The 18,537-nt window shown below is 64.9% G+C and overlaps 4 protein-coding genes across 10 annotated transcripts; 2 read left to right on the plus strand and 2 right to left on the minus strand.

Moving 5' to 3' along the window:
* Positions 1–54: 54 nt before the first annotated feature.
* On the plus strand, positions 55–6,814 carry AEBP1 (AE binding protein 1). Of its 2 annotated transcripts, XM_049830725.1 has the most exons (21): positions 55–337; positions 563–988; positions 1,220–1,291; positions 1,417–1,488; positions 1,620–1,706; positions 2,231–2,329; positions 2,519–2,608; positions 2,767–2,844; positions 2,931–3,005; positions 3,099–3,208; positions 3,288–3,427; positions 3,529–3,613; positions 3,711–3,855; positions 3,964–4,052; positions 4,166–4,289; positions 4,387–4,583; positions 4,669–4,848; positions 4,927–5,269; positions 5,376–5,515; positions 5,601–5,700; positions 5,789–6,814. In XM_049830725.1, exons 1-21 carry the CDS (start codon positions 82–84, stop codon positions 6,334–6,336), a joined length of 3,456 nt encoding a protein of 1,151 aa, XP_049686682.1. In that variant the 5' UTR covers positions 55–81; the 3' UTR covers positions 6,337–6,814. The 2 variants fall into 2 exon arrangements, with proteins under 2 accessions (XP_049686682.1, XP_049686683.1); XM_049830726.1 differs by lacking the exon at positions 2,519–2,608.
* Positions 6,808–13,631, minus strand: POLD2 (DNA polymerase delta 2, accessory subunit). Of its 3 annotated transcripts, XM_049830729.1 has the most exons (11): positions 13,548–13,631; positions 12,444–12,713; positions 10,074–10,195; positions 9,053–9,176; positions 8,861–8,975; positions 8,410–8,608; positions 8,195–8,275; positions 7,648–7,805; positions 7,401–7,528; positions 7,217–7,318; positions 6,809–7,109 (listed from the first exon to the last, which is right to left on the minus strand). In XM_049830729.1, exons 2-11 carry the CDS (start codon positions 12,661–12,663, stop codon positions 6,952–6,954), a joined length of 1,407 nt encoding a protein of 468 aa, XP_049686686.1. In that variant the 5' UTR covers positions 12,664–12,713; positions 13,548–13,631; the 3' UTR covers positions 6,809–6,951. The 3 variants fall into 3 exon arrangements, with proteins under 3 accessions (XP_049686688.1, XP_049686686.1, XP_049686687.1); XM_049830731.1 differs by lacking the exons at positions 12,444–12,713; positions 13,548–13,631 and adding an exon at positions 9,613–9,740 and having other exon boundaries at positions 6,808–7,109; positions 10,074–10,168; XM_049830730.1 differs by lacking the exons at positions 12,444–12,713; positions 13,548–13,631 and adding an exon at positions 10,335–10,469.
* Positions 13,632–13,975: 344 nt separating this feature from the next.
* Positions 13,976–15,719, plus strand: LOC126051558 (antimicrobial peptide NK-lysin-like). Of its 3 annotated transcripts, XM_049830924.1 has the most exons (5): positions 13,976–14,386; positions 14,661–14,785; positions 14,915–15,040; positions 15,141–15,313; positions 15,610–15,719. In XM_049830924.1, the coding sequence occupies exons 1-4, from the start codon at positions 14,347–14,349 to the stop codon at positions 15,306–15,308; spliced, it is 459 nt and encodes a 152-aa protein (XP_049686881.1). In that variant the 5' UTR covers positions 13,976–14,346; the 3' UTR covers positions 15,309–15,313; positions 15,610–15,719. The 3 variants fall into 3 exon arrangements, with proteins under 3 accessions (XP_049686881.1, XP_049686880.1, XP_049686882.1); XM_049830923.1 differs by lacking the exon at positions 15,610–15,719 and having other exon boundaries at positions 15,141–15,599; XM_049830925.1 differs by lacking the exon at positions 15,610–15,719 and having other exon boundaries at positions 14,664–14,785; positions 15,141–15,599.
* Positions 15,720–15,952: 233 nt separating this feature from the next.
* Positions 15,953–17,868, minus strand: MYL7 (myosin light chain 7). 2 transcript variants are annotated; one of them, XM_049830876.1, is made up of 6 exons: positions 17,623–17,868; positions 17,466–17,541; positions 16,861–16,965; positions 16,686–16,764; positions 16,531–16,579; positions 15,953–16,097 (listed from the first exon to the last, which is right to left on the minus strand). In XM_049830876.1, the coding sequence occupies exons 1-6, from the start codon at positions 17,656–17,658 to the stop codon at positions 15,996–15,998; spliced, it is 447 nt and encodes a 148-aa protein (XP_049686833.1). In that variant the 5' UTR covers positions 17,659–17,868; the 3' UTR covers positions 15,953–15,995. The 2 variants fall into 2 exon arrangements, with proteins under 2 accessions (XP_049686833.1, XP_049686832.1); XM_049830875.1 differs by having other exon boundaries at positions 17,641–17,771.
* Positions 17,869–18,537: the final 669 nt, after the last annotated feature.

Here is an 18,537-nt window from a genome sequence, read left to right on the forward strand (position 1 = left end):
CTCCTGCGCCCGCCCCCGGCCCGCCCGCCCGGGCTGGCCGGGGCCGGGGCCGGGGCCGGGGCCGGTGCGGCGGACGCAGCGATGGGGCTGGCGGGGCCGCCCCGCTCCTGCCTCCTGCTGGCGGCCGCGCTGCTGCCGCTGCTGCCGCCCGGGGCCGCCCCGGGCCCCGCCGCGCCGCCCGCGCTCACCGACGCCGAGATCGAAGCGTTTCTGCGGGGGTTCCTCGGTCCCGGGGAGCACGGCGACGGCGACGGCGACGGCGACGGCGACGGGGAGGGCACCGACCTGCGCTTCGGCACCGACCTGGGCACCGGCACCGACCTGGGCACCGGCACCGGTGAGGGAACGGCACCGGCACCGGCGGTCGGGGCTGCCTGGGCACCGGGCACCGCCGGGGTCCCGCGGGGCACGGGGGAAGCGGCGGGGCTGGGGCGGGGGTTGGCGGGGGGGGGGGCGGCGGGAAGTGGGGCAGGGCTGGGGGGCGGCAGCGGGAGGTGGGAACCCCCCCAGGCCGGCCCTGGCCGCCCCTCACCCTGCCGCGGGGCCACTGCCCACTCCCCAGGCTCCCCGGGGAGGCTGACGGAGCCTGAGAAACCCAAGAAGGGGAAGAAGGAAAAACCTCCCAAACCCACCAAGAAGCCCAAGGAGAGACCCCGGGGCTCTAAGAAGGACAAAGACCGGGACCAGGACCGGGACCGGGACAGGGGCAAGAACAAGGACAGGGGCAAGGACAAGGACAAGCCCCCCAAGAAGCCCAAGGAGAAGCCCCCCAAAGGCTCCGAAAAAAACCCAAAAGGCTCCAAAAAGCCCAAAGAGAAGCCACCCAAGGCCACCAAAAAACCCTCCGGCAAAAAGCCAGAGCCACCGACCACCCCCCCGGAGCCCACCACCACCCCGCAGCCCCCACGGGGCAAGGATGACACAGGGACACCCTGGTTCCCGGAGCAGCCTTCACCCTACGAGGAGGAGGAGGATGGAGGTGGCCGAGGTGAGTCTTCGGGGGCCCAATCCCACCACCAGCCGGGTTGGGGGGGACTTGCCACACCATGGTGTCACCCTGTGTCCAGCTCAGCTCCCCACTGGCACCCTGTGGGAGTCTCTGCTGGGGTCACCCCCTCCGCCCCCACCAGCCTTCCTCCCCAATGGGATTTTCTTTCGTCTGGGGCTGCTGGGGGCTGCGGGACTCCGCCAGCCCCTCACTCTGTGTCCCTGTCCCCAGGGGAGTTGGAGGAGCCACCAAGGGAGCCCTGGGAGCCGGGCCGGGAGGACTATCGCCCTGAGCCCGAGCCTGGTGAGTGCCCTGTCCCCGGGGCCACCTCCCTGCACCCCAGGGCCACCTCCCTGTGCCCCAATGCCACCTCCCTGCACCCCGGGGCTACCCCCTGCACCCCTTCCCCATGTGCCCCCTCCCCGCAGAGGTGCCCGAGGAGCCGGAGCCACCGACGCTGGACTACAACGAGCAGCTGGAGCGGGAGGACTACGAGGACTGTACGGTGCCAGAGGGCAGGCGAGGGGGACCACTGGGGTCCACCGGCCTGGAGGGAGAGGGGGAGGGGCTGTCCACCCCCCCTCCACCTCGCACCCCCAAAGTCAGTGCCACCCCCTTGTTCTGTCCCCAGTCGAGTACATCCGGCGGCAGCAGAAACCCCGCAAGCCCCCGAGCAGGAAGAAACCCGAGAGAGTCTGGCCCCAGCCCGAGGAGCCATGTAAGTGGGGTGACAGTGGGAAAATGGGGGGCTGGCAGCACTCGGGGTGGGGGGGACCTTCCCCAGCCTTGGAGACCCAGAGGGAGCATCATTTTGGGGCAGCCTGGAGCTGGGACGGGCATGGAGACTGCATGAGGGCTGCAGGGGACACTATAGGGGTGTAGGAACCCCAGAAGGGCATAGGGATCTCCTGGGGGCATGGGGATCCCGTGGGGATATAGAGGAATCCTATGGGGACCCCACAGGGACACAGGGGTCCTACAGAAGCACGGGGGACCCCATAGGGACATGGGGGTACCATAGGGGCGTGCTGACCCTATGGGGCCTTAGGGAACCCTGCAGAGAGATGGGGTTCCCGTAGGGGCACGGGTGACCCTCGGGGGCACAGTAGAGGTGTGGGGATCCCATGGGGGCATGGGAAATCCCATAGGGACACAGGGATCCCACAGGAGCATGGGGGACCCCATAGGGACATGGGGGTACCCCGAGTCCATCCCCAGCACGGCCCCTTTCACCCTCCCCAGTGAAGCCGGAGGAGCCACCCCCACAGCCACCCCCACTGCCCGTCCCAGTGACTGAAGGGGACTATGAGGAGGGCTTCGAGCGACCCGACTACGATGACTGTGAGTGACAAGCCAGGGCGGGGGGGCAAGGCACCGCAGACCCCCCTCCCTGGGGAGCCCTGCCTGGCCCCACGGATAGCCATCTCCCCCCGCCGGACCCAGCTGGGCTCCGACTGGTGGCACCCACCCCCGCCCTCCCCCGGCCCTAAAGGGGTGTCCCAGCCCCCCCTCCCCCTTTCCACCCCGCAGTGGCGTACGGGCTACCCCCCCCACCGAAGCCCAGGAAAAACCCGGACAAAGGGGACGAGATGGAGACGGATGAGGAGAAACTCAAACCCTGTGAGAGATGGGCAGGGGCTGGGTTCTGGGATGGGTGGCATGTCCCTGGGTTGGGTGGCTGGCATGTTCCCAGGGCAGGTGGTTGGCATGTCCCCCTGGTGGTTGGCATGTCCCCGGGGGCAGGTGGTACATCCCCAACAGCCGCTCTCCCACCCCAGGGAAGCCCAAGAAAGGCAGCAGCAGCAAGGAGGAGGAGGAGGACCCTTGGGCAGAGGAGAAGGGCCAAGACCGCAAAGGTGGGTGCCAGCCCCCCCCCCCGCCCATCCCCTCGCACCCAACCCCCTGGGCTTTTCCCCACCCCCCCACTGTGCCCCTTTTCCAGGAAAACCCAAAAAAACAGGGGGGAAGAAGTGGGAGCCAGATGAGGATGAATGGACCCCTCCGGAGGAGAAGACAAGTGAGTGTGCCTCTTCCCAGGGGGGTTGAGCGGGCACCCCATTGGGTAGAGGGATGCCCCTCACCTTCGCCGCCCCCTCTCCACTGTCCCCAGGATGCCCCCCCATCGGCCTGGAGTCCCACCGCATCGAGGACGACCAGATCCTGGCCTCCTCCATGCTGCGCCATGGGCTGGGCGCCCAGCGCGGTCGCCTCAATATGCAGGTGAGGGTCACGCACCCCACACCCACCCCCTGCACTGACAGACGCCCCCACCCACATGCCCTCGCTGTGCCCACCCCAGGCAGGCACCAATGAGGACGACTTCTTTGACGGGGCTTGGTGTGCCGAGGACGACAGCCGGGCACACTGGATTGAGGTGGACACCCGCCGCACCACCAAGTTCACCGGCGTCATCACCCAGGGCCGCGACTCCCAGATCCAGTATGGGGCCAGGGATGAGTGGGAGGGGACGGACCCAGGGAGATGGGGTGGGAGAGCGGCTTGGGGACACCCCCTTCCAACCTGTCCCCTTCCTCTTGCAGCGAGGACTTTGTCACCAGCTTCTATGTGGGCTTCAGCAACGACAGCCAGAACTGGGTGATGTACACCAACGGCTACGAGGAGATGGTATGGGACGCCAAAATGGGCTGGGGGGGGGGGGAACGGGACAGGGACAATAGGGACCCTCTCCCACCCCTCGGCTACATCTCGCCTCCCTTGGCAGATGTTTTATGGCAACGTGGACAAGGACACGCCGGTGCTGACCGAGTTCCCCGAGCCCATGGTGGCCCGTTACATTCGCATCTACCCCCAGACGTGGAACGGCAGCCTCTGCCTGCGCCTCGAGGTCCTGGGCTGCCCTCTCTCCAGTAAGAACCCCCCCTCAAAGCAGCAGCTGGGGAGGGTTATAGGGGGAGTTATGGGGGGGGCTTACAGCTCCCTGGCTCCCCACCACTGTGTTTTCATCCCCTTTGCAGCTGTGAGCAGCTACTACACCCAACAGAACGAGGTGACCTCCACCGACAACCTGGACTTCCGCCACCATACCTACAAGGACATGAGGCAGGTGAGTACCTCCGTGGTGGTGGGTACCTCTGTGGTGGTGGGATCCTCAGAGGGGGGGGTGGGATGAGCCCACTGAGCGCTGCCCCCCATCGCCCACCCCCTCTGTGCCCACAGCTGATGAAGGTGGTGAACGAGGAGTGTCCCACCATCACCCGCATCTACAATATCGGCAAGAGCTCGCGGGGGCTGAAGATCTACGCCATGGAGATCTCCGACAACCCGGGCGAGCACGAGACAGGTGAGAAATGGAAGGGGGTGGGGGGACCTGGCCACAAGCCCCTGGTGCAGGCAGGGGTATGGGTAGCATGCTGACCCTGCCCGTAACCTGCCCGCAGGCGAGCCCGAGTTCAGGTATACGGCAGGGCTGCACGGGAACGAGGTGCTGGGCCGGGAGCTGCTGCTCCTGCTGATGCAGTTCCTGTGCAAGGAGTACCAGGACGGCAATCCCCGGGTGCGGAGCCTGGTGACCGAAACCCGCATCCACCTTGTGCCTTCCCTCAACCCCGATGGCTATGAGCTGGCCCGAGAGGCGGTAAGGGGATGGCAAGGCAGGGGATGGGATGCCGGGGCGGTGGGATGCAGCCCCCAGGCTCACCGCTGCCCCGGGCTGCCCACAGGGCTCTGAGCTGGGCAACTGGGCACTGGGCCACTGGACGGAGGAGGGCTATGACCTCTTTGAGAACTTCCCTGACTTGGCTTCAGCACTGTGGGCGGCCGAGGAGAGGAAGCTGGTGCCCCACAAGTTCCCCAACCACCATATCCCCATCCCGGAGCACTACCTGACTGAGGATGCCACGGTGAGCCATGGCACAGGGCACGGCCGCGGGGCAGTGATGGGGAGGTGATGTCTCATGCCATCGTGCCCGCCTCGGCAGGTGGCAGTGGAGACGCGGGCCATCATGGCGTGGATGGACAAAAACCCCTTCGTGCTGGGAGCCAACCTGCAGGGTGGGGAGAAGCTGGTGTCCTACCCCTTTGACACGGCCCGGCCTGTCAGTGAGACGCCGGCGGCTGCCGCTCACCCACCGGATGACTATGAGGATGATGACCCTGAGCTGCAGGAGACGCCTGACCACGCCATCTTCCGCTGGCTCGCCATCTCCTACGCCTCAGCCCACCTCACCATGACCGAGACCTTCCGCGGGGGCTGCCACACACAGGACATGACCAATGCCATGGGCATCGTGCAAGGGGCCAAGTGGCACCCCCGGACTGGCAGTAAGTGGGTGCCACGCTGTATGGCATCGGCTTACTCACCCCATGCTCCCTCCACGTGAAAGTGTGAGTGAGCAGCTGGGTGGGCACTTGGCTGTTTGTCTTGCAGGCCTGAATGACTTCAGCTACCTGCACACCAACTGCCTGGAGCTCTCCATCTACCTGGGCTGCGACAAGTTCCCCCACGAGAGCGAGCTGCAGCAGGAGTGGGAGAACAACAAGGAGTCGCTGCTCACCTTCATGGAGCAGGTAGGTGCTGGGATGTGCCGGGCAGGGAGCCAGCAGCTGCCCTGCCTGCCCCACACAGCTTCTCTCATTCCCTTTCCCTGCATAGGTCCATCGGGGCATCAAGGGCTTGGTGACGGACCAGCAGGGAGAACCCATTGCCAACGCCACCATCGTCGTGGGGGGCATCAACCACAACATCAAGACAGGTAGGGCACAGGGGTGGGTGCCAGGCAGGGTGCCGGCAGCACCGTGCTACCTCATTCACACCCCACTGCCTCCCCTCACTGTCTGCAGCCAGCGGCGGGGACTACTGGCGCATCCTGAACCCAGGCGAGTACCGTGTCTTGGCTCGGGCTGAGGGCTACAACCCCAGTGTCAAGACTTGCAGCGTCTTCTATGACATTGGGGCCACCCAGTGCAACTTCGTCCTGTCGCGCTCCAACTGGAAACGCATCCGGGAGATCATGGCCATGAATGGGAACCGACCCATCCGCCGCATTGTGCCTGGCCGCCCCATGACGCCCCGCGAACGCATGCGCCTGCGTATGCGGCTCCGGCACCGCATGCGGCTCCGGCAGCAGATGAGGCTGCGACGTCTCAATGCCACAACTGCCAGCAGCCCCACGGCCCCGCCACCCACCACAGCCCTGCCCTTCCCCTTCAGCAGTACTGCTTATGCGCCCTGGAGCCAAGAGCCACCCACAGCTGGCACCTGGGAGATGGAGACCGAAACAGAGGTGGTCACCGAGCTGGTGACGGAGACAGAGGCCTGGGAGCTGGGCACGGGGACGGCACAGCCCTTCACTACGGCCGAGACCTACACCGTGAACTTTGGTGACTAGGAGATGCTTGTCCCCTCGCTCTTGCCTCAAGCCAAGGCCGGACGCTCGCAGCCAGTTTGGTTCCGCCTGCCACAGGCTCCAGCATCCGCTTCTAAAGTCTTCCTCGAGCCCCAGGCAGCCCGCTCCGGGTGGGCTCCAGCTCCTCACCTGCACTGCTTCCTAGGACTGCAGGGCACACCATGCCGATGCTCGCCCCAAAGGCTGGGCGGCTGCAGCACCTCCCCCTTGCCAGGCTCCAGAGCCAGGCAGGAAAGGACATGCTGCCCCATCCCTCGGGGCTGGGCAGTGCCAGCCCTTGCCTGGCAAGGGAGGGGGTGAAGCAGGACCCAGCCCTCGCCCCATCCCCATCTCCTGGCACAGCAGGGTTGGCAGGGGTGGTCCCGCTCTCCCGGGCAGGGCCCACACAGAGGTAGGCGCAGCCCCTGTCCCCACCCCACAGTTTTTTATTACACAAATAAATCAAGTTATATTGGTACAAGCATCTCTTCTCTCCCACACCCCGGCAGTTCCACACCAGCCCTCCTGGGAGGACAAATGGGAATGACACAAAGGCGATGGGTGCCAGGACCCTCTGAGGGGCCAGGGGTTTATCAAGTCCGTGCCCTACCTGCTCACTCAGTGCCCAACCTCCATGTCCCCATCATCATCCTCGGTCCCGAAGCCAGAGAAGCTGATGGGCTGGCAGCTGAGGTTGCGCAGGTTGATGAGGCAGGCGGTCTGCGTGGTGCTGAAGGCGGGCACTGTCACCAGCAGGACCTGCTGTCCATGCTCCCCTGCAAAGACAGGCGGGCGAAAGGTGGACGAGCCCCCAGTCAGCACCCTGGCACGAGGTCCCAGCCCCGAGCAAGGATCCGGGGGTGCTGCAGGCTGCAGGACTCACCTTTGAGCAGCTTGGACTGGAAGCGGGGAGCATTGCCACAGAAGTAGACATGAGGGCAGTCGGTGAGGATGAAAGGGTCCGATTTGTAAAAGGGGTAGCAGCCTGGGAGGGACGGAAATTAGGAGAGGAACCTGCACCTGCGCCCCTTCAGAGGGGAAACACCCCCCCCCAGCACTCGCCTTACCCAGGGTGTCCGGGGCTGTGGGGCTGATGTGTCCTGCCAGCAGCGTCCACTCCAGGATCTCCAGGTAATCGTCCATGCTGCTGTATTTGAAGATATCACTGACGTTCTGCCCTGACGTCCCCAAAAACCTACAACATTTTGGGGGAAGGAAGGAGAGATTCAGATGGCTGTACTTGCCGTGACATGCCCCGTGATCCCATGCTGCCAGCAGTTGTCACAGACCTGGTGGCACACCAGGCTTTTTTACCTAATGCCATCCACATCGGCCTGGTAGGGATTGGTGACCAGCTGAAGCGTGGAGTAGGCACTGGCGAGGGGCAGCATGCAGTGATGCAGCGGTTGCTGGGGCAGCGTATAGTTGGTGGGGTCAAACTCACCGGGCATCACGTCCACGGGCACAGAGGTCTGTGGGCAGAGCACGGATTACCAGGGACAGCCAAACCACCTTCCTTCAAAGGGGCTCAGAGCAAAGCTGGCCTGCTGCTGGCTCTGCCTTGGTCCCCCATTTGGCTCCTGCCACTTTCCTGCAGGAAGCCCCGCTTGGCTTCACTGCAGAGACCAGATGCCAGGAGGGATCTGAAGCTGGGCTATGTGCTGCCTCCCCTTCTTGCTGTGTTCCTGTACGGCACCATATGCAGTGCTCAAAAGGAAGCTGGGGGCCGGAAAAGGGGTGTTTGCCACCCTGCACCCCTGGGCTGCTGGCAGAGCATTGCTTCCCTGCCTCGGGAGCCAGGCTCCCTCCCCCAGAAGGTACCCAATCCCCTGGCCAACCCTGTCCTGCTCCAAGCACTCACACAAAGCTGCAGCAGGATCTCATCCAGCATCTTCACAGCCTCCACACTTGCAGCCTGGGTCTTCTTGGTCAAGTACTTGGCCTGGTCAGCGGGGAGACAGTGAGGGAACAACCCCGTACACCCCGATTCCTCCCTCCCCACCTCCATGGGACTCCCCATGCCAATCCAGGCCCCAGAAAGCACAGTCAATGCTGAAGACCCCTTCCCCACCGTACCTTGTTGATAGTGTCCCGGCTCTGCGTGTTCTGGCTCAGCAGGTTCCCCGCCAGGATGACACGGGAGATCTGCGCAGCGCAGCTCTGCTCGCCCTCTGCGCCCAGCTGCCCTGTCACCACGTCCACCAGCAGCTGCGTGCTCAGCAGGGACTCGCCGCTCCCGCTGCCCAGCCCCAGCCCCGACACCAGCAGGACAAACCTAGGCAGAGCAGCTCGGGCAGCATGCCGTGCTCCCTGCCTGTACCAATCCCTGCCTGCACGGCAACACCAGGGCTGCCCACACCAAGGGGCTTCAGACAGCCAGGTGTGTGGGGGGATGAGCCCCTGTCCATGATCTCACTTGGCATGAGGCGCCTACTCCGATGGGCACATGGGGCAAACACTCCCCAGGGCTTGGGGATACGGCAGGGGACACGGTGCCAGCCCTGCTCCTGTTGCTGCAGAGACTCACCGATCTGAGCTGGGGCCATTCCAGGGCAGCGGCCGGGGCAGGTCAGCAAAGCAGTGATCCTCCACCAGGAACTTGCCATCATCCTGCTCGGAGCCGTACACGGCAAAGATGGTCCCTATGGCAGAGAGCAGGCAGTCAGCCCCTGGCCAGGGCCCGCGAGGTGGCTCCCACTGAGGAGCCATCGTTCCCTACCTGTCACCAGCCTCTGCACCTCGACGGCTCCTTCCAGCTTGATCCGCTGCAGCTCATCCTCCAGGATCAGCTCATCGGAGGGGTGGATGTACTTGGGCAGGGGTGGCTGAGGCACCAGGTTGTGCTGGGGTGGGACAGGGCAGGCTGTGACGGCTTCGGCAAGGCCAAGCTGCCCCAAAGGGCCTTTCCCCCTCCTGCCAAACCCCGCTCGTGGAAACCAGAATGTGGGCGCGTGACTCACAAGAGCCGCCGGCATGGCCCCCCACCACCAGCCCAGCAACGCCTCCACTGCCGCTTTGAAGGCAGCACTTTGGAGGCTCTGGCAGCTCTCAGCGCTCCTCACCAGCTGCACGCCACCCGGACGAGCTGGTTTCACTTAACGCTTCCCCGCAGCGCCCCGGCGAAGCAAACACGAGCGCAGCTCCTCGGCCAAGGAGGAAGCGGCTCAGCCAGGCAGTGGGAGACGGCACTCTGGCTCGCCTTGGGAAATGTGTTTGCAATCACCACCCGGGCAAGTGCTCTGCTCCCTTTGAACCCTGCCCGGCAGGCATGGTGCTAACCTCATGACGTGACGAGCAGGCTCCAAACTTCCCAATGTGCTCCCCGAGAGCTGGCTGGGAGCAGATGGGCCCCCGGCACCGCATAGGGATGGTGGAGCTTCCCTGGACGCCCCCCCCATCCTCCTCCCCTGCAGCAGGAAAAAGGGGTTTGCTCTGCCAACCCCACTAGATCCAAACCCTCCAAAGGCAGGAATTAGCAACACTAAGCAGGCGCATACATGATACACGCTGGCACAAAAAGGTGGTACCAAGAGCAGCAGCGTCTAAGGATGAGGTAGGCACAGAGAATATTATACATCGGCTCCCCGGGTCAAAGCCCTGGCAGTTCCCACTTGCTCAGCCACAGTGAGCAGGAGGGAAGCAAAGGGAAGCTGGCTGAGGTCCCCATGTGCGTTGGCATATCCCCAGAGCTGTGTGGAGGAGGTGGGGGGGCCCACAGGAGGGAACGTTCCCGCTGTTACCTCCTCGCTGATCTCCTGCAGGATGGAGGGCTGCAGCTGCATCGCCTTGAAAAGTGTCCCCACCACACAGCACTTCTCACCCGCCCGCAGCTCGCAGAGCTTCCTCAGTGCCACGCTGTTCCCTGCAGAGAGAAACAGCTCAGGTGGCCTTGGGGATGGCTGCGAGGGCAGGCAAGGCTCGAGGCTGGCCGGGACCAGCTGAAAGGGCCTGAACATCGAGGCCAGCAAGAGGTGGTGGGGTAACATTGCAAAGCCTCTCACTTTTCCTCAAGGCACGGAGCCGAATCCACATGTGTAGGCCAGACAGGGCCAAGGGAGCATACCAGAGAGCCAGCACTGCCTGCAGGCATTTCCTCTGCGTTAAGGCGGGGAAAAGCTGGGTCATGACGGGGTCTGGGGGGCCCACAGCTCCCCGCCACCACCCAGGACAGTGTGCAGAGCTCCCACTGGGCCCACAGGTCCAGCTCTGCCCGGGAAGGGAGGGCGCACGGGTCCAGGATTGTCCTGCCTGGGGACAGAGCTGGTGCTCTTGTGCTTGGGCATGAGGGGCTGGTGTTCCTGCTCCCCATCCAGAAGATGACCCAAACATCCCACTCAGATTTGACAGGCTGGAGAGATCATTCACCACCCCCAAGTCCGACCTCTGCTTCTGCCAGGGCCAGATCCTCCGCCCGGGATCCGTGCTGGAAGCCAGAATCCCCATTGCAACCAGGAGTTTGGGAAGATCCTGGCATGAAGACAGGCTGCTGAGGAGCGGCAGGGTTTCCTCTGCCTGAAAGGCACAGACAGGTCCCAGGGCGATACAGACTGGGGGAACCAACATATGCCTCAGGAGGTGCAAAGAGCATTGCAGCCCCAGCTTTTCATCACCTTTGTGGCTGGGGAGCATTTTCAGACAGCAAAAAATGCATCTCCCTCACCACAAGCTGAGCCCAAGACTTCTCACCTCACCCATGAGGACCCAGAGATGCTTCAGCCCCATCCTTTACATAGGACTTTTATTCCTCCCTGTTTAAATCAACCCGTGAAGCCCATCCATCCTGATCCTCAAGCCCTGGAGGGAGGAGGACTGGCTGCCAGGCTGGGCTAGTGCTGCGAGAGCTGCTGGACTCCTCTCCCAGAACGCCACTGCCAAAGCCCGCTGCCATGCCGGCTCCTCTGTCAGGTCATCCTTTCTGGCTGCGGGCGGGTGGGTGATGGTTTTCCCCCTCCAAACTCTCCCTCTGCTAATCACGCGCCTGCTGAACGTGACTCCTGTCTGGCGGAAAGCACCCCGCTGCGATCACAGGCACCCCAGGCTCAGCGGAGCTGGAAACATGGGTTCATCAGTCCCAGGAATGCAAACACTCAGAGTCAGAAAAAACAATCCAGTTTTAGTTTCTTATTCTTGGCTCTAACCCCCCAAAGTGTGTGTTTAGGGGGAGGGGGGCTGCGCTTTCCAGATTTTGCCTGCAGGCGCTTCTTGCTGTGAGACAAACCCCAGAAATCTCATCCCATCACATGACTCTGGGAAGTGGAGCTTTACAAAACCACTGGTTCCTGTCACCCTCGGCAAAATCCAGCGTTACGGCACAGGGCGGCCAGCCAAGGAACGACATCCGCTGTGGAACCAGCGCAGCCCGGCGCGGGCTTTGCTTTCCCTCAGCTCCGCACAGCCCACAGGGCCGGAGAGAGAAAGAAAAAAAAGCGGCCAGCCCGAAAACCTCCATAGAAGGGCAAAGCTGAAAGCCTGGCTGGCCTGAGAGGGTGAAATTCGATAACAGGCTTTTAGCACGCTCAGTGAGCCATGTGCCGCGCCAAGGCCTGCCAGAAAGCTCAGCCACCGCGCTCTGGCAGCGGCGAGGCGGTTGCTTCATTCAACGCTGCCGTTACGCCTTCAGATGGAAACTCTCTAGTGCAAGGATCCCACCCGCTAACCGCTAACGCGGCCCCACCATGCGAGGAAGCGGCCCCCCCTCCAGTGCATGCGACGCCTCTCCCGCCCCCCACACCCCGCTTCCTGGCCGGGGCGCCTGCCAGCCCCTCACCCCAACAGACCTCGTGCTTTAGCTCATGCTCCTGACAGCGAGTGGAAGCTTTGACCTGGCCTGGGGAGAAAAAAAATAATTTTGCCCACGCAGCTGATGTTTAAAGGTGATTTTAGAAACGCTGAAGGGATGCTCCCAGCTGGGTCAGATACCGTCTGGCAGAGAAAACATCCCCCCAAAAACACCCATGGCTTATTCAACACCTTAATGTGTGTGTAAGTTTAGGAACCGATGGCCAGCACACACCAAAAAATCACCAAAGAGCTTCCAGCAGGCTCTGCGTCAGCCGCACAGCTTTGCCTTCCTTCCCCAAAGAGGGGGTTTGTTCTCCAAACCGACTCACCCCACTTTTGTCGCGCCCGCTCCTCTAGGATGGGCCGCATCTCGATGAGGCGGGCGGCATAGATGTGAGCGTACTGGCGGCTGAAGCTGCGCTCGCCCAGCCGGAAGGGCTGGGAGCAGTCGGCGTATGCTGAAACCGGCACCCTGGTGAAGGTGGAGGCCTCGGCGGAGGGGGGGGCCAGCAAACCCTGCGCTGTGGGGGTCGCTTGCTCTGAAAACATGGTGGGCGCCGGGCTGGAGCAGCAGACACAGGAGGACTTTAATGGCAGAACTGGAAAGCAAACGGGCAAATTAAGGATCCCAGCAAATTAAGGCCGGCACATGGCACAACCCCAAGCATGGCATACCCTCGGCGTCACCATCACCCTGAGATGCCGTGAAGCCCTCCCTGGAGGTGGCCCCCACCCCCAAACTGACCCCCTGGCCCCCCAAAACACAAACCAGGTCTAGGTCTAACCCCCCCGAACAATGCAACCCCCCAGCACCCCCCTTCTTTCGCTCCCCTCCAACACCAGGGGACTCCCAAACTCATCCTGGTGCCAGGAAAACCCCAGGACCGCCTCCCCCCTCATCACACCCTACCAGCAGGACACCCTAGCCCCACCCGAAAATACACTCTGGATACTGGACCACGCCGGGAACCCCCCCCCGCAACACCCCCTGGCACCAAGACCCGTGTGCGCCCCCCCTGGACACTCCTTGACACCAGCCCCCCGGACACCCCCTAAACACCCCCCCCCCCGCACAAAGCTCCCCTCGCGGGCACCGGGAACCCCCCAAGACACCTTCTAGCACCGCGACCCCCCCGAGAACACCACACACACCCCAAAATCACCCCGGCCCAAGACCCCCTCCAGGTAGCAGGACCCTATAGGGACCCCCACAGCCCCCCGGGGCACCAGGACTCCCCCCAACCAGGGTCCCCCCAGGACCCATCACAAAGGCCAAAGGGTCCCTCCGGGAGCCCCCCCCCGGGCCGGGGCCCCTCAGACACCACCCCCCCCCCCCGCCAGGGACCCCCCAAAAGGCAACAGCCCCCCCGGGACCCGGCAGGAGGGTCCTTCAGGGCCCCCCCGCTCCCCCCCCCAGGCCGCAGGTCACGTACGGGGTCAGAGGTCGGGAGGGGGGGGGGCCGCCAGCCCGGCACCACAGACCCGCCATGGGGGGGGTGCGGGAAGGGGGGGTGGGAAAAGGCGCGAACGCCGTAAAGCCCGGAAGTCGCGTGGCCGCCGGGGGGAAGTGGCGTCAAGGCGGCGGGTTGCCGTGACAACCGCTGGTGGCGGCGGCGCGAGGCCGTTACCGTGAAAACCGGGGGCGTGGGGGAGTGGTGACTCCGGGCCCGAACCCCGGGACCTCAGGGAGTCCCGGAGGGGATGGGGGGGGACACCGCGACGGACCCCCAGGACCCCACGGAGCCCGTGGCGGGGGACAGGGAACACCGGGCCCGAGCCCTGCGGGGGGGGGGACGGGGACACTGGGCCCGAGCCCCGGGACCCCACAGGGTCCGGGAGGGGAGGGGGCGGGGGGAGCACCGGGACGGAGCCCAGGAGGGTCCGGCCCCACACCCACGTCCCGTCCCACACTTTGGGGGGGCTTGTGGGTGGCCGAGGGTTGGGGGCCACCGGCAGCACCCCTGCTCCCGTGCCCTGGGGGTCCCGGGGTTCAGGCCAGGCTCCCCACCCCCTCCCCGGCCCCATCTCCCCTTCCTGCCGCGGGGGCGGAGGTGTGAGGGAGGAAGGGGTTTGGCGAGCCGGCGTCGCTCCATTTTAAGGGTTTTTTGGGGTTTCGGTGGCGCTGAGTGGCGCAGCCGTCCCCGCAGCCCACTCGGTGGGCTATAAAAGCCGTCAGGGTGGGTCACGCGCTGGCTGTTGTCACCTGCTGTCACCCTCTCGAGTGGGCTCGCCATGGCTGCCGCCTTCCTCTTGGTGCTGGTGGCGGTGGGAGGTAACGGGGGTCCCTCTGGCCTCAAGTCCTGGAGGAGGAGGGGGTGGGAGGACGGGCACCCCAGGGTGGAGGGGAGGGGGAGGCATGGGGACCCGGGGATGGGGGGATGGGAGGACGGGCGGACAGGCAGGCAGGATGGCAGGGTCGGGGGCTGAGCAGGGTCAAGCACCCGGAGCTGGTGGGGACGGGGCCTGGGCACCCCTGGGGCACACAGGGACCTTGGTGATGGGCACGCTCTCCCGCGGCCCTGCTCACCGTCCCTGTACCCGCTCAGCAGTGCAGGCCGCGGTCCCCGAGCCCTGCCAGGGTGGCCCCGCGTACTGGTGCCAGGATGTGGCCACCGCCACCCAGTGCCACAGGGAGCAGGACTGCCGCGACCTCTGGGACAGCCTGGACCTGGTAAGCATCAGCCCTGCTGCCCCACGTCCTTGACACCAGCCGTGGGGCAGCCCCTTGCTTGTGTTGGGGCCATGCTGTGGGGGACCCCGCCCAGCCCTGAGGGTCTGCTTTGTGCCCCCCACCCCGCAGTGGACCGTGGCCGGAAGGGATGTGGCTGAATGGACCGCGACAGTGCCCGGCAAGGGGAAGAAGTGCAGCCTGTGCACCAAAATCCTGGAGCAGATCAAGGCGATGGCGGGCGATGACCCCGATGAGGTGAGGGGGTGGCTGCGGTGGGGGAGCTCGCGGAAGCAGAATGGGGGGGCCGTCACCCCACACAGGACCCCGCTGATGCCGCTGGGGCCGGTCCTGGCAGGCAGCGGTGGAGGCGGCGCTGGGCAAGGCCTGCCGGGCCCTGGGGAAACGCCTGGGCCGCCTTTGCAAGCGGCTGGTGAGGAAGTACCGGGAGCAGATCAGCGAGGCGCTGCAGAACGGCGACGAGCCCCAGGACACCTGCGTCGCCATCGGCTTCTGCAAGTCCTGAGCCTGGTCAGCACCCACGTCCCGTGTCCGTCCCTTGACCTCCGTACTGGCCGCACTCACACCCCGTAACCTGCACCTCACAGCCTACGCCTGTCCTGGGTGTGGGAGGGCACTTGTGGGTCCTGTGTCTCCAGGAGAGAACCTGCTTGCACCTCTGTAGGGTGGGGGTGAGACAGGGGACCCCAAAATGCATCCCAGAGGAGGCGGGGGTAAGGTTGGAGGAGCCACTTTTGCTGGCACCTGAGTTGGGGGGGCGGGGGGACGGTGGCCCCCAACTCACTGCTCCTTCCTTGCCTCTGCAGGGCTCAGCCCTGCAGCTGGCCCCGAGTGCCACCCCCCAAACCCTGAACCCCCTCCCAGCCCCACCTGCCACCCCGGCCCCCGGATCCCCCTCCCTGTGCAATAAAGCATCTTGCCCTGGGCCACCGCATCTCCTGGGGACAGTGGCCCTGCCATGCCTTGTGCTGGGGGTCTCCTGGGAGCCCATCCTTTGCGGGGGGGGTGGGCTGTCCCTTGTGTTGGGGACATGCCAGCTTCAAGGAGACACCAGGAGCTGTGCGAGGGTGCGAAGCCCAGGCTGAGCGGAGCCACCTCCCTCCCTGGGGACGCTATGGACAGACGAGATCCCCTTGTTTGGTGGTTTATTTGGCCAGAGCGAGCGGTGGGGGGCAGAGGACCCGCTGTCCCCTCAGTCCTCCTTCTCGTCCCCGTGGGTGATGATGTAGCACAGGGACTTGTAGTCAATGTTTCCCGAGACGTCGATGGGCGTCACTGCAAACATCTGCTCCACCTGCATGGGGACACACACCCGGGGGGCTGGGACGGGTCCCTGTGGGGTGCCATGTAGGGACCAGGACCTCGGAGGACACACAGGGACCTTGGGGATTGGGTCCAGGATCTTGGGGTCAGGGATCGTGGGAGACACATGGCAATCTTGGGGACAGGATCCCTGTGGGGCACGTGGGACTGCAGGGATGGGGCCGGGCACACGGGGAACCTTGGGGACAGGGTCTCTGGGGGGGGACAGAGGTATCTGGGGCTGTGGGCTGTGTCCTCCTCCCCACGTCTCCCCATGGGCAGGGAGAGCTGGACGCCCTGGACATCCACTTCCCCCGAGGGTCCTGTTGCCCCTCTTGTGCAAGGACACATGAGGGGACAGGGTGGGCAGGGGCCAGAGCAGGGGACCAGGACAGTGACAGTGACAGCCAGGGGAGCTGCCTCACCTCCTCCAGGGAGAACTTATCTGCCTGGGTCAGGAGAAGCTGCTTAAACCTGGGGGAAGAAGGAGCAGCTGAGCCCGGGGCCGGCTCCTGTCCTCATCCCAGGGGACGCAGGATCCAGCCGGGTGCCCTGAGGGTCCCTGCCACCCCCCACTCACTCGTCCTTGTTCACGGTACCGGTGCTGGCGGGGTCGAAGACCTTGAAGGCGTTGAGGATGGACTCCTCGGGGTCGGTGCCTGGGGGGGGGGGGGGTGTTAGGTGGGGTTTGGGGCCGACCCCTGGGGATGTCAGGGGACATTGGGGGGCGTCGAGGGACATTTGGGGCCACTCACCATTCAGCTTCTCCCCAAAGAGTGTCAGGAAGACGGTGAAGTTAATGGGCCCCTTCCCCTCCTTCAGCATCTTCTCCAGCTCCTCGTCGCTCACATTTGTCTTCCCTGGTGGGGTGGGGAACACAGTGACGAGGCCACGTGGCACTGGGCACGGGGGACAGCCTGGCCCCGGGAGGGGAGAGGTGCCACTGGCGATGCCAGCTGGAGCGCTGGGACATGTCCCTCGGAGGATAAAGGGAGCGGTTCCCTCCCCACACACCGGGTGGCCCTGGCTGTCAGTGCCCTGGGCTTCGCACCGTCACTGTCCCCTCGCTTGGCACCGTCCCTTCCCTTCCCTGGCACCACATCTGTTCCCACCCTTGGCACTGTCACTGCCCTGTGCCTGGCATCACCATCACTGTCCCCAACTTGGCATTGTCGCCGTCCCACACACGGTATCGCCAACTGTCCCACGCTTGGCACTGCCACTGTCCCCAGTCTGGCATCACCATTGCCTCCCCACTTGGCCCTGTCACTGTCCCACACTTGGCACTATCACTGTCCCCCCTCGCTGGCACTGTCACCGTCCCGGTCCTGGTCCCTGTTCCCGCGCAGCACCCGCTGACCCAGCTGCCAGTAGGTCTCCTTCAGATCTGCCTTGGTGATGATCCCGTCCCGGTTCTGGTCGATGCAGCTGAAGGCCTGGAGCAGAGTGGGCGAGGGGAGGGGGATCAGGAGGGGCCGAGCCCCCGGCCCCCCCACCCTGGCCCCCCTGCCTGCTACCTCCTTGAACTCCTGGACCTGCGACTGCTCGAACATGGAGAAGACGTTGGAGGAGCCGCGCTGCGCCCGCCGGGCTGCTGCCCCGCCACGCCTGCCTGCCCTCCTGCTGGCCTGCGGGAGCCAACCGGAGCAGCGGGGGAAGGCTTGGTTCAGCCTCAGCCAATCAGAGCACAGGGAATCCCTTTCGTTTGGGCCCGGCCAATGAGAGTGCAGGGAATCCCTTTTGTTTGGGCCCAGCCAATGAGAGTGCAGGGAATCCCTTTCATTTGGTTTTGGCCAATCAAAACAGAGAGAATCCTGCTAGCTGAGGGCTGCCACCAATCAGAGCTCAAGGATGTCTTTCTGGTGGCAACCAATCAGAACACAGGGAATCCTGCTGGCTGAGGGCTGCAGCCAGTCAGCGTGCAAGGAATCCATTTTTGGCCACGGCCAATGAGCACAGGAAACCCTTGGCCGCACCAATCAGAACACAGGGAATCCTGCTGGCTGCAGCCAGTCAGAGCAGAAGGGATCCCCTTCCCCTCCTCCAATGAGGTGGGGGGATCCCGGCGCTGCCACCTACAGGTCTGGGGGCTTCAGGGGCGGCACTGCTGGGGTGGCCCCGTCCCTGGGGGTGACCCAGACCCCAGGGCTGCCCCGCACCCCCCCCCCCAGTGTCCCCAGCCCCCCAGGGTGACCGGCCCCCTCCAGCCCCAGGGTGACCCTGCCCTTTGGGTTGGCCGCAGAACCCCCCAGTGACCCCAGACCCCCAGGGTGGCCCCACACCCTGTGGTGACCCCAGACCCCCAGGGTGGCCCTGGACGCCCAAGAGTGGCCCCAGGACCCTGGGAGACCCCAACACCCTGAGCTGTCCCTAGATCCCGGGGTGCCCCCATGTCCCAGGGTGGCCCCAGACCCCCTGGGGTGGCCCAGACC

This window comes from Accipiter gentilis, chromosome 28, assembly GCF_929443795.1.
Source record: "Accipiter gentilis chromosome 28, bAccGen1.1, whole genome shotgun sequence".
NCBI classification, from domain to species: Eukaryota; Metazoa; Chordata; class Aves; order Accipitriformes; family Accipitridae; genus Astur; species Astur gentilis.

Bases quoted from the DNA above. Each gene is read 5' to 3' on its own strand.
- AEBP1 (XM_049830725.1), top strand. From the start codon at position 82: ATGGGGCTGGCGGGGCCGCCCCGCTCCTGCCTCCTGCTGGCGGCCGCG. The intron at 1,707-2,230 runs GTAAGTGGGGTG...CACCCTCCCCAG, and splicing joins GCCCCAGCCCGAGGAGCCAT to TGAAGCCGGAGGAGCCACCC. The intron at 2,330-2,518 runs GTGAGTGACAAG...TCCACCCCGCAG, and splicing joins GCGACCCGACTACGATGACT to TGGCGTACGGGCTACCCCCC.
- POLD2 (XM_049830729.1), bottom strand. From the start codon at position 12,663: ATGTTTTCAGAGCAAGCGACCCCCACAGCGCAGGGTTTGCTGGCCCCC. The intron at 9,177-10,073 runs GTAACAGCGGGA...GTCCCACCCCAG, and splicing joins TGCAGGAGATCAGCGAGGAG to CACAACCTGGTGCCTCAGCC. The intron at 8,976-9,052 runs GTAGGGAACGAT...TCTCTGCCATAG, and splicing joins GGTGCAGAGGCTGGTGACAG to GGACCATCTTTGCCGTGTAC.
- LOC126051558 (XM_049830924.1), top strand. From the start codon at position 14,347: ATGGCTGCCGCCTTCCTCTTGGTGCTGGTGGCGGTGGGAG. The intron at 14,387-14,660 runs GTAACGGGGGTC...GTACCCGCTCAG, and splicing joins GGTGCTGGTGGCGGTGGGAG to CAGTGCAGGCCGCGGTCCCC. The intron at 14,786-14,914 runs GTAAGCATCAGC...CCCACCCCGCAG, and splicing joins TCTGGGACAGCCTGGACCTG to TGGACCGTGGCCGGAAGGGA.
- MYL7 (XM_049830876.1), bottom strand. From the start codon at position 17,658: ATGTTCGAGCAGTCGCAGGTCCAGGAGTTCAAGGAG. The intron at 17,542-17,622 runs GTAGCAGGCAGG...ACTCTGCTCCAG, and splicing joins AGGTCCAGGAGTTCAAGGAG to GCCTTCAGCTGCATCGACCA. The intron at 16,966-17,465 runs GTCAGCGGGTGC...CCACCCCACCAG, and splicing joins GGAGACCTACTGGCAGCTGG to GGAAGACAAATGTGAGCGAC.